Source organism: Excalfactoria chinensis, chromosome 4, assembly GCF_039878825.1.
Source record: "Excalfactoria chinensis isolate bCotChi1 chromosome 4, bCotChi1.hap2, whole genome shotgun sequence".
Classification (NCBI taxonomy): domain Eukaryota; kingdom Metazoa; phylum Chordata; class Aves; order Galliformes; family Phasianidae; genus Excalfactoria; species Excalfactoria chinensis.
The window spans coordinates 11,270,145-11,286,520 of NC_092828.1; the positions used below are offsets into that span (position 1 = coordinate 11,270,145).

Genomic DNA, 16,376 nt, shown 5'->3' on the forward strand with positions numbered 1-16,376 from the left:
ACAAGGTAAACTTGACAACATACCTGATTAATGTTGTGAAGAAGTCATGGGTTTTTAAATGTTTATTAAATAAAAAGCAGAACTAGAACAGCATTTAATGTTTAAATTAATCTAAAATTAAAAACCACACAAAATAACATGACAATTTTTTGCTTTGGTCCTCAGTTAAACTTGTTTTAACTTTGTTTCACTTAATTTGGGTTTAAAATCAAGTTTAATGTTAGTTTTCAGCAGTAAATAGTTTGTATTCTTTGCCTCAAATCACAAATACAGTATTTTCAAAAGGTCGTTCAGTTTTGTTAAGTTCTGTTGCGAGTATATCTGTGGAGTAGGGTGTGAGTACTACATCTTTTTATTTAGAGGCTTCATTCATTCCAGGGTTATCTGGAGACTGTTTTTAAGAAAGCTCTTACTTTGCAAGCTGCGTTTCTCTCAATACTCTTTTTTTTTTTTTTGGCAGAGATGAGAACAATTGACTCTTCACAGAGCATGCCCTGGATAATAATACAAAATCATTTATCATGTATTGATTTGACACCACTTCATTGGTATTATCACATAAGAAGGAACTTAAATGTTTATTTTGTCTGACAGTATTAAAAATAATCAATGCAATATTTTAAACTTTGGAATGAACAGATGACACGAGTTCTGTATTGAGTGATGTGGGGTTTTAGGTAAATATTGTTTTTTCTATTGGCAGTATCTTTAACATCAAACCTTTTGCCCATTTAAAAATTCAGCCTAGTTAAAACTTTTGCACATATGATATTCCTAAATATTCCTTGAGGATGCACAAATGATTGAGCGAATTAGCATATTTCATTATGTTTGCAAATAACTCTACAAAATTCTCTAGCCAGTAACGTAATGTTAGTACACATTCTCATTTGCAAGGATATTTCAATCCTTTTGTTGTTTGTGGAATAAAAGTACAAAGTTATTTTTAGGACTGATTTTAAGAAGGTTGTGATCAGCTGTCATTTATGAAGTTGGATGTGTCCAGGTTACATGAAAAAATTAGAAGAGAACCAGACCTAAAATGGAACCCCACTACTTACTGGCCACATGCCTGTGGTAACCTGTTGCTGTAACCCTTTGAGCTTGATCTATCAGCTAATTATTGCATGAATTTGAAGTCTCAATGTGGAACCCTTCCTCTGTGTAGAATTTCCCAAATATTTGTAATGTAGCACCTGAAAATTTGATTCAGCCTTCATGTATAGATCCTGCAATCTTTTCTTTGGATAAGTCCTGCTCCTTCTCCCTACCTTAAATGACATATAGTGCCCCAAAGTGGTCTTGGTGTGGTTTCACAAGTGCTTAATGAAGGGCTAATCACTTCTCTCATCCTTCTGGCTGCACTCCTCATTTGGTTCAGTGTCAAGTCCAGGACACCAAAGTCTTTTCTTGTTTCCTTTGTTTTCCCTGCAGCACTGCCAACTGGAATTGGCTTCCACAATTTTCTGTTCCAAACATAAGCGACCTGAAGGGCAGGAGTTTGTATCTGTCTTAAAGTGAATTTCCAAGGTCATTTTTGACCCATTTCTTCAGCACCAAGTTCCTCTGAATGGTAGACATCTCCCCTAGCACATCAACTGCCCCCCCAATGTTTGATGTCATCCACAAACTTGTGGACAATATGTTACATTTCTCCATCTGGATAGTAAATGAAGATGTTACATGCATTATTCTCTTCAGTTTTTTAAGAGGTACAATTTAGATGACCAGATGGTGCTGCGACTTTTCCTCTCTCAAAATTTGTGTAGTCACTGTTGGCAGGGAAATATTGTGTTTCATTGCTGCCCTGAGGCCCAAAAAGATGGATGAGGCATGGCTTTATTTAACTGCACTTGTGCAGTGCAAACATTAATCAGTTTTGTTTCTTCTTCCATACACTGAATTTTCAAACTTTAAAGCTGAGATTTGAGACTTCTTAGTCTTATGGTTGAGACTTCAAAGTGTGTGCAGTCAGGCATGGTTGGGCAGAGAATTCATGTTCTTATCACCCAATTAATCATGGATGTATTTCGTTCACAGCTGCTGATATCAAATTGTAGGCTGCTTCTCTGGATTTTGCCATCTGTTTGAGAATCCTGTTTGAGTTACATACCAAGGCTCAGCTAATCTGCAGAGACCCTTCTACCACATTCAGCATTTTAGGACTGCAAAATATACTTTGCTTGCAGCATTTTAAGACTGCAAATAATACTTTCCTTTAGACCTCTAAAGATTTTGTGCTTGTCCTCTCAGGAGCTAATAGAGCAATATTTCACCCAACCCTTGTTGTTTTTTTTTATCCTGAATCAAGCAGATCAAATGAAAGTGCTTTTTAATACAGGCTCAGCATTTTATGTTTATTCCTAATATCTTCTTAGGACTCTGTTGTGGTAGGCAGGTCACTAATATGATTTTTTATGTCTTTTAGAAATATCAAACTCCTTCTATGCTTTAAAAGCACACAGAAATTATTTATGGCATAGCACATGGAATAAAAGAATTCTGCTTAAGTTTCATTACTTACTTTTTCTACCTTTTTCATCTTCTGACTACTTCTGTTGCATTTATTTCAATGAACAATAATTACAGAAGAGATTGCAGTCAGCTACAAAGATGCAAGATGCTTTTGAGGAATGTACAGTTAAAACTTGTACTATTGAAAAGTTCTGATGTTTGCCTTCATGCTGTTTCTTGTATAGCTTTGTGAAACTTTTAATCTCTTCTGAGATATATGCACTTCAAAAGGGTGGGAAAAGCTATTGGAGGAAAATACTGACTATTGGTTTAGAAAAATTGCAGTATTGACATTTAAGAGTAGATCCCATCTATATGTGTATATAGCCCTTTTCCATTGGGCATCTCCCATAGAACCATAGAGTTACCCAGGTTGGAAAAGACCTTGAAGATCATCAAGTCCTACCGCAGCCTAACCATAGTACCCTAACTCTAAAAACCCTCTGCTAAATTATATCCCTGAGTACCACATCCAAACCACATCCAGGGATGGCGATTCAACCACCTCCCTGGGGAGCCTATTCCAGTACTTAACTACCCTTTCTGTAAAGAAGTGCTTCCTAATATCCAACCTAAACTTGCCCTAGCGCAACTTGAGGCCATCTTCCCTTGAGGTTCCTAAATAGGCTGCAAACATTTAAATAAATAGTTGACTATGTCTACTGTAGAGAAGCCTGTGCACAACACAGGATTATTTTTGTTCCTCCCTCCAAGTGGACTTTATGTAGAATATTGTTATGTCTTACTGAAACTGCTGGAGAGAGTTCAGCAAGGGGCCACAAAGATGAGGAATCTGGAGTATCTCCCCTGTTAGCCTGCAGAAGGCAGGGCATCTCCCTTATGAGTTCTTCCCTCTTGGAAGAAGAGAAGCCTGAAGTGGAAATGCTTATAAATATCTAAAGGATGGGAGTCAAATGGATGGGGCTAGGCTCTTTTCAGTGGTGTGCAGTGACAGGACAAGGGACAGTGGGCACAAATGAAACACAGGAAGTTCCTTATGAACTTAAAGAGAAACTTCTTCACTGTGAGAGTGATGGAGCACTGGAACAGGATGCCCAAAAAGCTTGTGGAATCTCCTCAGGGAGGTATTCAAGACCCATTTGGATGCCCTCCTGTGCAACATATTGTAGAGAACTGCTTTAGCAGGGATTTGGACTTGATGATCTCTGGAGGGTCCCTTCTATTCCCTACAATATTGTGATCCTGTGAAATGTAAAATGTATTAATTCCAGGTAGTTCTATCTTAAAAAATTTATTTGAGTAGCTTCTGTTCTCTGTTTTTCTTAGTAACAAGCATTCCTATGAAGATAAGCTTTTTTATTTTATTATTATTTTTTTCTTTTAAACATCAAATGTTCAGGATAGATTTGAACTTGTTTTTTTTTTTTTTTTTTTTTTTTTTTTTTTTTTTTTTTTTTTTTTTTTTCTGGAGCAAAAGGCAATAGAATGCTGTTCTGCAATTGGCTAGCAGATAACTTCGATAGGAACAAGTGAAGAAGAGGTTTCTACACTTGGCCACGCAGCAGCTGGCTTTTTCCACTTTGAAAACTGAGTATCTCACAGCCTTGATAGAGCTAGCTATTAATTCCCGGGGAATTTCTCTTTCAACTTTGTGACAGGCTAAAGTTCCTCTAGAGATCTCTGAGTTTTATTGTAGCTATTGAAGTGTGAGATAATTGGCACATAGACACATTTTCCAGTGACTAGCTTAGCTTTCTTTCATATTTGGTAAATGTTATTAAAACACTTATTTCTGCTCATTTCTTAGAATGTTTTTTAAATGCCTTTTATTTTTAAGAAAACTATGTTACTTTGGAATAGGCTATGAATGCTGGCCCTATATTGATGCAATGCAGGTAATCGCTGTGTACAGCGCCTACCGTTTGACTGTATAAAACCCATTAAGTAAGAAATGATGTTTTAGAAAGCTATAATTGTAGCCAACGGCACCAGGGTGATTTTGTGGTAATATCCTCTGCAGATGCTGACTGTAGACCTTATTTTCTTTACAGCTCTCTTTCTGATGGTATTTATGCTACTTCTCAAAGCATGTAAATGAAAATAAGTTCCAAGTTGCTCTCTTGTGTTCTGATCACAGGTGTTTTGTGCAGGATTGTATCTTGCTTAATTGCATTAAAATTATGACATTTCTAAAATGCTTTAAAATCCACACAAAGCAGAATGCAAAAGAATTCATGCATTCCTGCTATACTACATAACTGCAAAGGCAATGTTTTAAAACTGAGAACAAATCAGCAACTAAAACAGCCAGTTGGAAGGAATTTCTGGGATATGTTTGATTCAGCACAATATCTATAAGCCTAATTCATGGACTAGGATCCAACTATTCTAAATACTTTGGAATATAAGATGGTCTCCCTTTGTATCTTACTGAGAGGTCTTAAATGATTTCACAGGAAGGAATACGTGAGAGTACAAGAGCAGTGTAGTCAGCTTTCAGTTGCTGTGTGTTGCTTAGCTCAGCTACATTGTGCCACAAATGCAGAAACCTCCTGTAGGCACCTGCTGAGGTTCCCTGAACCGGGGGGGGGGGTTGAGGAACAGTGGAAAATCTTGCTCAGGTAAAGAATCATCAAGTGAGACTTGATCCACCCAAACTTACTAGCTTCAGCTCAGTGCTGGAGCTGGCATACCCAAACTTCCAATAGAGAAAGTTCTGCATTCCTAAAACATACTTCCCACTTCTTAGGTTCTCTGGGATTTGCTAGTTTAGATATGCTAGATGACCAGAGAATAGATTCAGTTCTCAATGGTGTAAATACTGTGAAGAATTGATGCTTTTCCATTATTCTTTTTTGCATTTTAGAAGTATCATAAAAAAGGAGATATTTAAGAGAACTTTGAGGTTAGTCTGGTAACCAAATGGTTGCTCGTGGTGAGTCCCTTAAGCAGGAAAAGCAGCATGAGAGAAGACATGAAAGTGCTTGCCTTGCAAACATGGCAAGCTGCTAATAGAATGAGGATGTGGCAAACTAGCATTAGAAAAGGGGTAAATGGACTATAGTTTGTGTACATCATTGAGAGCAAGTATGATTTTTTTTTTTGTTTAATGTAGAAAAACCTAAAGCATCTTAGTCTAGAGGTGAGAGTTTCTGGGTTAAAAAAATCATGATTGGCAGCAGCACACACACTATGGCAGGCAGGAAGATGAATAAGTTTACTGTGTAATGTGCAAGTCAGAAGAAAAATGCAAAATTTTTGGGTCAGGAATTTGGATAAAATTTAAGAAAAGTGATGCAGTGATTGGGTTTATGTATTTATATTGATGGCATCATATGTGTACCTATTCCCTTCAGGAAAAGAAAGTTATATTGTGAAGCAAACAGCTAAACCAGTTCAAGGCAGGGGTGTTGTTGCTGCTCTTCTATTCACATCTTCCTGCTTTCTGTTTGTGTTAAGTTACTTAAGTAAAATTGTTTAGAAATTCCTCTAGTATGTACTTGTAGTTAAATTAGCACTAGTGCTATGTTTTGAATGTTTATGTATGCACATTTATTAATGTAAGAAATGCTTTGCTCTGTGTCTCTAACTTAATGTATAGGCCCCCAAATAGAAATGGGTCTGTAATAATGACTATTATACTGCTGTTATCAATTATTATCAATATATCAGTAATTTTTCTATTTGACTGAAGCTTTTTTCCTTGGTTTCACCACATGTAGGTTATTTTGGTGGAAGAAAAGCTAGGAAGTCAAAAGGAAATTCTGTCTTCTTCCTTGCCTTCCCCTAGCCCTACCCCAGAACCATACTCCATCATGCAGTTTTGTTCCAGTGTTTGATCTTTATGGATGGAAGCATATGGAAGAGCGACTTGGGCACAGTGTCACTGATGATACACTTCAAAAGATCTTTTCTGCTACAGTTCATTAGATACCAGTCTGTACCGAATTTTTTCCATTTTTTTTCTTCCAGCTGAAACACCTGCATCATTCCATTTGGCACTGATGTTGTGAGAGTATCAGGAGTACAAAATATGTTACTAATTGGTTGACTAAAATCTATGCTGCCTACATAACGTTAGTTCTTCCTTGTTAAGTGTATGCCTCACATAGCAATGTTTCTGTTCTGTTTATTTCAGAATGAACACCTGTGTAACAGTGAGCCAAACCTTGTCCACAGTATTTAGTTACATGACATTTTTTCCTCTGAAGGGGGAACCCTGACAGATCAGTGTGCATGATAGATAGCATTCAGTGAATGAGGCAGCTGCTTAATTTTTGACATTGCTGTTCACTGCACTGTCCTTCTGAAACCCTGCGTGTCACAAATTCTTCCATTAATAAAAACTGCATACTTGTCCTGGAAGTTCTTTTTGACATAGTTGAAAGTGACAAAAATCTGAATTAACTGCTGGAATGTATTAACCCCATTTATTGGATGAGGAGCTGAGATCTTTCTGGCCTTTGCAGATCAGGAAGGAAATCTACATTAGGAGAAATAATTGCAATTTATGAGCAGTCCAGACCAGTTTATTCACTTCAAATCTGATGATTTTTTTTTTAAATCACATTTTAATTGTTAGCCAAGCTATCTCTTGCCATACAGATCCTGAATGCAAACTAATTTCACACGCTTTGTAGATTGTGAAAAGTGTAAGATGAGAATCCTCAGGAAGTTATATCTGATCACATAATCAGATTGTGTTAATCAGACTCAGACTATCAGACTTAACTGTAAGTTAACATTTCCTTTGTATTATTTGGGGAGAGTGAAGTGGTAGGGTTGGAACTTGACTGAAGGACTTACATAGGTGTGAGACTATAAAAACTAATAAAATAACAGTGATAAACAAGACAGTTTGTGATTTTTTCTCTTTATGTAAAACTATAATACTCTTCCAAAATTTCATGAGCTAGCAGGCCAAGGAAATGATTTCATAACCTAAAGGAGATGGTACAATTCTAATTAATATATAAGTAATGGTTAATATTCTTGTTAAGAAAATGGTTTCTATAGTAACTGCTGCAGATTGCCACTTCCTCTGGCTTTTGAAATAGTACCAAAAATGAATGTAACACTGATGATGTGAGGGACAAATCCTACGAGTGCTGCAATAGTTCCCTGCTAGCAGGGATATGCTTTATTTGGTATCAAGGTGAATGAACAGTGCAGTTCAATAACCATAGATGGTGTTTAAAAATTAGTTCTCCCTACTATTTATTTTAAAGCTCTGTATGCACTTGCTCTTTTCATTCCAGCTGGGGACTAGCAAAGGCACACAAAGTGCTTAGACATACTTAAGGATTTAATTTGAAAAGTGACTGTTTGTTTGTTTACTGATCTTAAAACCTCTATGAAGAGATTCACTGTGTGTAATTTTTCATTAAGAAAGAGAGAGTCAACATGGGCAAATGTGTATTGCTTAAATTCCAAAACAAAGCTTATGTGAGTTTTAAAGGGTCTGTTCCTTTTACTTTGTGTTAGCCATATGTTGCTTCTATGGAAGATGTTGAAGGGAGATTTCTCTTTAGCTTATTAAAGTTTGTATTCACAAGTGAAATGGACAATCTCAATGGCTATATATTTTGTTTCAGTGTATGTCTGCATCTATTTTTGTTTTCCACTTGAACTGAGACTGTACCCAGCAAGCTCATTGTCAAGTGAGAGCTGAAACTTTTTAAAGGGGAGGGGAAAATGCATCAGAGGAGAGAGATCAGAGAGATCATTCTTTTTGGCAGCCAGTCTGATATTAATCTGAGAGAAAAAGAAGCTTTTTTTTTTTTGCAGGTTTGTGGATACACATGCAGCATGTACATACCTGGGGATGTTACAGAAACTTCCTTGCTTTATTTCTTTCCAGATGGACGAGATAAAAGGCAAAGATAGAGTGATTCTGGCTCTGGAGAAAGACCTTGGCATCCAGGCAGGACATACACAGAAACTCCTCCTTCAGAAAGAAGCTTTGGATGAGCAGCTTGTCCAAGTAAAGGAGGCAGAGCGGTACCACAGCAGCCCCAAGAGAGAACTTCCTGCAGGAGTGGGGGACATCACTGAGTTGATGGGAAGCCCGGTAAGAAAATCCTGTTTCCTTTAAATAGCCGGCACAGGACAGCTACTGCCTGTGTATTCACATTGGTGTTGTGGTTACTTATATTTTATAAGTAATCTGAAGGCCTGATTCATGATGAATGGTCTTGCACTGCATGTAGTGTTTTGCTCATGTGTAAGAAAACCCTTGGACCTTTTCAGTTTCAAAGAATGTCGGAAAATAGGCAAACACAGAACTTTTAGAGCTTACACAAAGAGGTTCAACCAGGAACTTGTTATCTGTGACTAAAAACAGCCTTTCTTTGTCTAGAAAGCCACTATTTTTCTAGAGTTAGTTAGCCCATAATTTTAGAAATTATAGAAGATCCTATCCTTTTCCAAAACTGTTCCAAGTGCTTTTAGTCAATGGATTATGCACTAGATTTCTTCTTGAGAATGGTTATAAATCATGCTAGAATTTGCCAGTTGTGAATGAAATATTTATATCTAGCTTTTTTTATTTTTATTTTATTATTATTACTATTTTAAATATATTGTTAACTCTTTACATACATCTGTCATGTAGACAGACCCATTTCAGGTAAGATATAATGTAGCATTTGCAGAGCATTTGCTGTTTAGTCTTTCAGTTAATTAAAATAAGTTTTCCAAGCACTGATGTAAGAGTCTAATTATGATTTACATAATCTACTTGCTAAACCATGTTATTACATTTGTGGATTGTATTTTTAAAGATTATTTTATATATCTATATGTCTTTGATGCAAAGGAGCAGCATTTGGATGAACGAGATGTGAGGAGATTTCAGCTGAAAATCGCTGAACTGAATGCTATGATAAGGAAGCTGGAAGACAGAAATACTCTCTTAGCAGATGAAAGAAATGAACTGGTAAATTAATTAGTAATAACACAGATGGTGACTGGGAGGACATTTTTTATGGTAAATGAATTAATGCTGAAAAGTGAGTGTTATAAATAATTTACAGATTAGACCTGGTTGGACACAATCAATTATACATAATGATGTTTCTATGGATATTTACTTTGTCACCATAGACAAAGATGGAATCCCTTTTGTTCCAGAGAAATAAAACTTTATAAATTTGTTCTGCGGTCATCGTAACTGAATTGGCTGTTAGCTTGCCTGTGGCACTGTCTAAAGATGTTGTGTAAAACATGCATAATCCACGGCCTTAAATTACTGTATTAATCTTTGTAATAGACAAATTCAACAATAGTTTTCTGACATGCTTATGCTAGCTGGGACTTAAAAAGTGTTTTTGTTCTGGAGATGAGAAATCTGCCATCTCCTTTCTCAAGGGAAATCTCTTAAGTAGGTGAAACTATCCTAGGAGAATGGTAGTAACTTATTAAAGAAAGGATATGAATTTTAAGAATGAATTCTATTAGCTTGCACTGTACTTAATTGCTTGTAATGAGATTAATGGGAAAACTCCCATCGACTGTAAAACTGAGTTTTAACAGTAAAAATTTTTATATGCATCCTGTTATAATGCACTATTCCTAATGGCAGTAGAAAAGATTTTTCATTTTAAGTAGAATTAAAGTAGAACTTTTCCTCCACGCAACCTGTATTCCTGATTCAAAATAATGCTATTATTTATGGTGAGGGCACAATTTCTTTACAGTAGTTTGAGTGCAGCACTGACCTCTTCTTATTCTCTTTGTCAGACTTAGTTTTTCATATTGAGATCAGAAGAATTTTATTTTATGATAAGGGGGCTTAATTTAGTTGTGATAACTTGATGATTATCAAAACTAATTTTTGAAATGTTCTTGTCCGAAATCTTGGCTGAATCTAGATTAGATTCAGAATCTAGATTAGATTAGTTAATTGAGCCATAGTATAGTAAAACTGGATGACTTGAGAGCATAATCATGAATTTTAAAAGAACGACAAAAGCCAAATAACTCCCCCTCACAAACAGCTATGTAAGAACATACCTTTTATTCTGGATGCTGTCAGCTATTTTCACTATTTTGCCTAGATGCTGAGTAGTGTGCTTTCTTTTTTCTTTTACCAGTACAGTTGCTTTTCTCTACTCTGTACTTACAAAAGCATCGTGCTTTCTTTCAAGGTTGCATTATGTAAAGACAAGATAATTCAGCCTCCTAATCCTTTCTGTGGACATTATTCAGTCAAAACATCCCTGAAGAATGCTAAAGTACTGCAACATCTTTACTGCAGTGTCCCTCTAAGTGGAAGGCATGTATGACTCAGTCGAAAGCTCTTCTTGATGCTTGACTTTGAGGTTTCAGAAACATAGTTTGGAATTGATACGGAGGAGATTTTGCCATATTCTGAGACAATACTACATAAAACTAGTAATATCAATAAGCTCCTGCGAGTAAGTGCTGTGGTGAAAAAAAAAAACAAAACAAAAAAAACAACTCAAGAATTAATGAAACAGGAGTAGTGAAATCCTGAATACACACAAATATGTGAAAGAGCTGTAATTTCTTTCAGTTGTCTGATATAATAAGACCACAGGAGCAAAACTGAAAAGCTTGGAAACATCAACAGAATTCTGAGATTGAATCTGTGCCCTCTGGCTGCCTCTTGTATTGCCCTAATTACATGCTAGGTTTTTCAAATAGGGGAGGAAGTGTTTACTAAAGGGTAGTTAAGTTGGTGAAAGATGGTGACCCTCCCTATATATATTTGCTCAAAAGAAACTCATGTGCAAGAATATTAGTTTATCAAGAAGTCATGCTTACAGATTTTCATAAATGTTTTGTGAGAGCAAAATCCAAAGACCAGAGCTATTTCTCACTTGCTTGGACTCTTGTAGTTCTCAGTGCAGAAGTCTGTATCAGAAGCTACTTAAGAAAAGAACTAAACTTTCTAATGAATGGAAAGGGCAAGAGAAAGCTCACACATTTATTCTTTCCTACAGCTAGAAACTAAAGCACAGCTTAGCTTGTTTCTTTGCCATTTGCAGCTGAAACGTTCTCGGGAGACGGAAAGTCAGCTAAAGCCTTTGGTTGAAAAAAATAAGAGGATGAGCAAAAAAAATGATGATATGATGCAGTGCATCCAGAGAATGGAAGAAAAAATAAAAAATCTGTCAAGGGAAAATGTAGAATTGGTAAGTGATAATTTCTGATGTCTTGTTATAGGAGAACTCGGTTACTTTGAGGTGGAAGTGCTTGTGAGGCTTTTTTTCTGATAGGTGTTTCAGTCTCAACAATGGGATGATATAACTGTCTGAGTCAACCAATGCAGTTGAATATTCACATTCTAAGTACAGAGTGGTATTCCTTTGTGTCATATCAGCTTGAACTGATTAATGAAAAGGATCATGAGTAGATAAAACAATATATTTGGATGCTGTAAATGTACAACTAAATATCAGCTTTATAAAATGATGCTGTTGTTTTTTTCCTGATTAAAGGACTGATTTTAAGTTTATGTGCCAAAGGCTATAGTGTTATAGAATGTCGAGGCTGTTTGTCTGCTAACTTTTTCCCAGACTGTGTTCTTTGTTTCTGTTCTAAAATGTTTTGTGTGAAGTACTAACACTAAGGCATATGGGATATATATTTAGATGGTGAAAGAGGCCTTATGCTGTAGTGGAATATGCACTGATGGGTCTGAAGAAGTTTTGATTGATATGTCATGCACCTGAATTTTTTTATCTTTATGGAAAGATAATTCAATATTCTTTGAGTTTAATAACAGGTTTTATTCTAACTTTTGTAGAAAGAGAAATTATCTGCACAACCAGTGCTGAAGAGGCACACATCTCTAAACGATCTTAGCAGCACACGGGATGAACAAGAAATTGAATTTCTTCGACTGCAAGTCAAAGAAAAGCAGCATGTTATTGATGATCTCACAGTGGTAATACTTCTCATGTCTGGTACACACATATGCATGCATATGCATTGGTAGGCAAGCTGAAGATTGGAGAGCAATATTTTAACTGCAGTTGTAGTAGAAGCAATTTTTTTGGCATTGAACTGTTCTTGTTATTTACCAGGTAGTGAATAAATTTCTTTGCGGTGTATGTGTGTTTATCAGTTATGGACTGCTAATGGAATGAGGAGCATCAGTCCATTCACCTTAGTGACAAAACTGAATGTCAGCAACTGAGGAACCTGGAGGAAAGGACACATTCCAAAACTTAATAACTGAAACATGTTGGGTATAGATCCTGCTGTAAACCTAACCACTCTTTTGCCCTAGAATTTCTCCTAAAACAAAGGAACATACAGAATGACATTAATTCTACCTAACCGAGCTGTCCACTCTCTGTTCTTTATAGCAAATAAATAGAAATATGCATGATTAATTTAATCAAAGGTAGCATATTTTAGTATTATGATTGCACAGCTGCTACCCTCTGGCTGTGAAGACAACTTAAGAGGATGCTCATAGATGTTTGCACTATTTGGGACTTACTTCAGATGCAATAGAGGTGTTCAGTGTTATTTTGGACACTGGGACATGCCATTCTGGTGCTGGCAGAAATTATGTACCATCTCTGAGAGACGTGTGCATCGAGAGCAGTATCTGGAATTCAGACTGTTCTGTGGCATCTATAACAGCGCTATGAAAGCCACATAATGATGGAACAAATTTGAGCTCATTCTATCTAAATAAGAGATAAGAGATTAAGCAATAAGAACACTCAAAATAGAAAATAAAATAGCAAATAAAAATAGAAGATAAAAAATATAAAACAAGATGATTTGTTATTACTAGATCTGGAATTCTTATGTATTATTACTTGGTCTGGTCTCTCCTCTTGTCAGTTCACCTCAGATTTTTATTTCTCTCTGTAATCCTGCCAAAAATATCTGTGCACATTGCCCAGTGACACAGTGTTACAAACAGTGGGTTGTTATCCCGACTCCAATGCTGATTTATAGAGAGATGCTGCTTTGCCTTCAAAATATAACTCTACAGGCAGGGACTGTCTCATGACATTAGATTCCCAACATATGCAGATATAATCTCATCTGTATTTCACTGTGAAGTGGCTGTGACTCAGTAATTTGAGGATATATATTGTAACCTAAATTTGGCCAACTAATATTAACTATATTTAGTGTGAAAATAAAATTAATAAGCATTGCAAAATGTTGTCTCATTGGTTACTTTGTATTCCATGTACAGATGCTGTTTCACTGCAGAAATAAGTGAAATTGTAGACTAGTATACTGCTTTTCTTGTCACTAATCGATGCTTTGCCTTCAATATGAATGCAGGGCACTCTGCAGTTCCATTCTGCTTTTTAGCTGTATTTTCTGATCCAGTTCCCACCTCAGTAAAATACAGATAAATCGTAAAGAATGACCCACATGTCACGCACCTGATTAACACAAAAGTCATCATCTTAACTACAGCTGAGTGCAATATAATGCACACATAAAAGAAAGATGGTCTTCAGCAATAAGGCTGTTTGAATTCATTTACATTGTCAATTCTAGAGTGTCTTTGATGCTGCTGAAGGCTTATCAACTTGAGGTCTCCCATAACCATGGTTTCTTGGCCAATTCATAAAAGGAAAACTGTCAAGATAAACTCGGGTGCTTGCAAAACACACAAGTGATTCAGCAGATAGTTTTTCATTAATTGGTATTACTTTAGTTCTGGTGGCTTGAGTTAATATTGCGACAGAAAGTAGATTGAGCAGCCTTACAAGATTAGAAACAGGGAAAATCGGGGTATTTAGGAAGTGTTTAATTCTGCGGTGGTGGAAGAAGAAAGAGAAGGAAAGGCAGAGAAGACTATCTCATTTCCCCATTAACTTGAACAGCAGCCTGGAATGCAGGAGATCTGTTGTTACAGCAGGGACTGTGCCTTAACCTGTCTCTCTGAGGAGAGAATTATTTTTCTACATCTTTGAAAATGTAGCTCTCTGTTTACAGCTTTAACTTAAAGTGTTATATTTTCCTACACTGTGAGGTATCATCTTCAGTCTACCTTGGCAGTCATTACTTTTCCACATTTTGAAGGCCACGTGTATTAAAGGTGCTATAAAAATTTTGGAGTTATTCCTTATTATCCAAAACTTCTTTATTGGAAGAGTGTACTTATAATATGAATTATTTTATTTTGATTTCTACTTGGAGCTTCTTATTCAGATTCTGAACTGAATGTATAAAAAAGGACTCTGAATAGGAAAATATACAGTGAGCAGAGATGAACTTCAGCTGCTATTATTCATTTAAAAGTAGAAATGTTACAAAGATGTAAAGCTAGATAGATCACCTGCTGTTACCATCCCTCCCCCCTCTCCACATTCTCTGCATTTCTTATGTTCATATTGAATTTTTAAATTCAAGGCAACATTCAGGTGCTTGAATGTTTGTAAACCCAGTGTTTTTCAAATTACAATCATCTCAGGTTATAACATAGTAAAGTATGGCATTGTTCCGTGGCCATGTTAGAAACTAGTTGCAGGCTAAGGTATGTCTGATTGCTCTTGATGAGAAAATGCCTTTGCATCTGAGCATTTTGCCTACTTATTCCTATAAATTACACGTAGCACTGAATCTGGCTGGGATTCATTTTTGCCTACCAACATGCATCTTCAGGATGATTGGACACTGGAGTGAGAAAGATAAGTCTGTTTCCATAGTGAACCTTTAGGTAAAAACATCAAAGAAACTGCCAGAAATCTGTGCCCAATTTTTAGCAAAGCCTTTTCTTGCCAACTTCCAATCAAGCATATAAAGTGTGTGGCTGAATGTTTATTTGCTAAAGGGATAAAACTACAGTACAATGTGGTGTGACATCAACATGGTGTAGTCTGAGAGGATTGTCTTTGTGTTGGCTTTACCTCAGCTCTTAAGAAACTTGTTAAATTTCTTTGTGTTAAACATACCTAAGTACATATATATTTCAGAAGAAATCTACACTTTTCTTCTAGGAAAGGGAACGACTATTACGATCCAAAAAGCAGAAGAAGAAAATTCTGAAGCCTCAAAAGGTGAGCAAACCTTCATTGTCTGCACGTTCTGGTTGTTGTGAATAGCAGATGTTTCAAATACTACCTGAAATTAGGGCTCTACTTAAATTAATGGTAAAATTTCATATAATTCTCCTGTTTTCTCTTGTAATTGTTTATTAACTTTTTCTAAGGATAGTGTAGGAGCTCTAAGATTTGAACTGTGTTTAAACTTGTTTACAATGCATAAAAAAATCACATTTTTAGCCAATGTGGCCTAAATATTCAAGTGGCTTAACATAGTTTAACAATTTGAAGCGTAATTTTACATAAAATACACCCCTTTAAAGTATTTGCAGAAAGTTATTGCTTAATCATGACTGAAAACTTTAGCTCATGCTATGGATGAAATGATATTTCTGTAGATAAAAATAGAACAAAATATATAACTATTTTTCTCCAGTAACTACTTTACTCGAGGGTGCAGAGGGAAAAAAAAAATAGGATTCAGATACTGAATGTTTTGTTTCAGACTGTGCCTTCAGTTCTTATTGTAACGTGTTTAAAGTAATTGGTTTTGCTGAATACTGTTTTATTTTTGCAAAGCTGAACTTTAACATCCTGGAGCATGTGAGGGGAGGAGAATGAGATAGGAGGGAGAAAATGGAAGTGAAGAGTGGAGAGGTTATTATCAGGTATATGAAAGTATACGATGCATGCTTTTTTGTAAATGGGTATTACACTAGTTGTCAGAGTTCAGCACTGTGTACTTCTGATGACCTCCAGGTGGTGCATTTTCATAGCTCTGCGTTCAGTTATATGTACTCTGAAAGAATTATCCCTTCCTGTTCTCTGTGTTGGTGATAATTCTACAAGTGGTGATGCTTCTAATAGTGATGTGTCTTTGTCATATGAAGAAAATAAAATTCAGGC

At 36.1% G+C, this 16,376-nt stretch overlaps 1 protein-coding gene across 10 annotated transcripts in view; it reads left to right on the top strand.

Annotated features, from left to right (window-relative positions):
* Positions 1-16,376, top strand: part of JAKMIP1 (janus kinase and microtubule interacting protein 1) — a 126,716-nt gene that overhangs the window by 68,057 nt on the left and 42,283 nt on the right. For 8 of the 10 annotated variants that reach the window (XM_072336593.1, XM_072336597.1, XM_072336595.1 and 5 more), the window contains exons 5-9: positions 8,336-8,545; positions 9,293-9,412; positions 11,487-11,633; positions 12,248-12,388; positions 15,426-15,485. In XM_072336593.1, the coding sequence (XP_072192694.1) occupies positions 8,336-8,545; positions 9,293-9,412; positions 11,487-11,633; positions 12,248-12,388; positions 15,426-15,485 (678 nt within the window). The remainder of the gene's footprint in view (positions 1-8,335; positions 8,546-9,292; positions 9,413-11,486; positions 11,634-12,247; positions 12,389-15,425; positions 15,486-16,376) is intronic. The other 2 variants (XM_072336599.1, XM_072336592.1) reach the window with 1 other exon arrangement.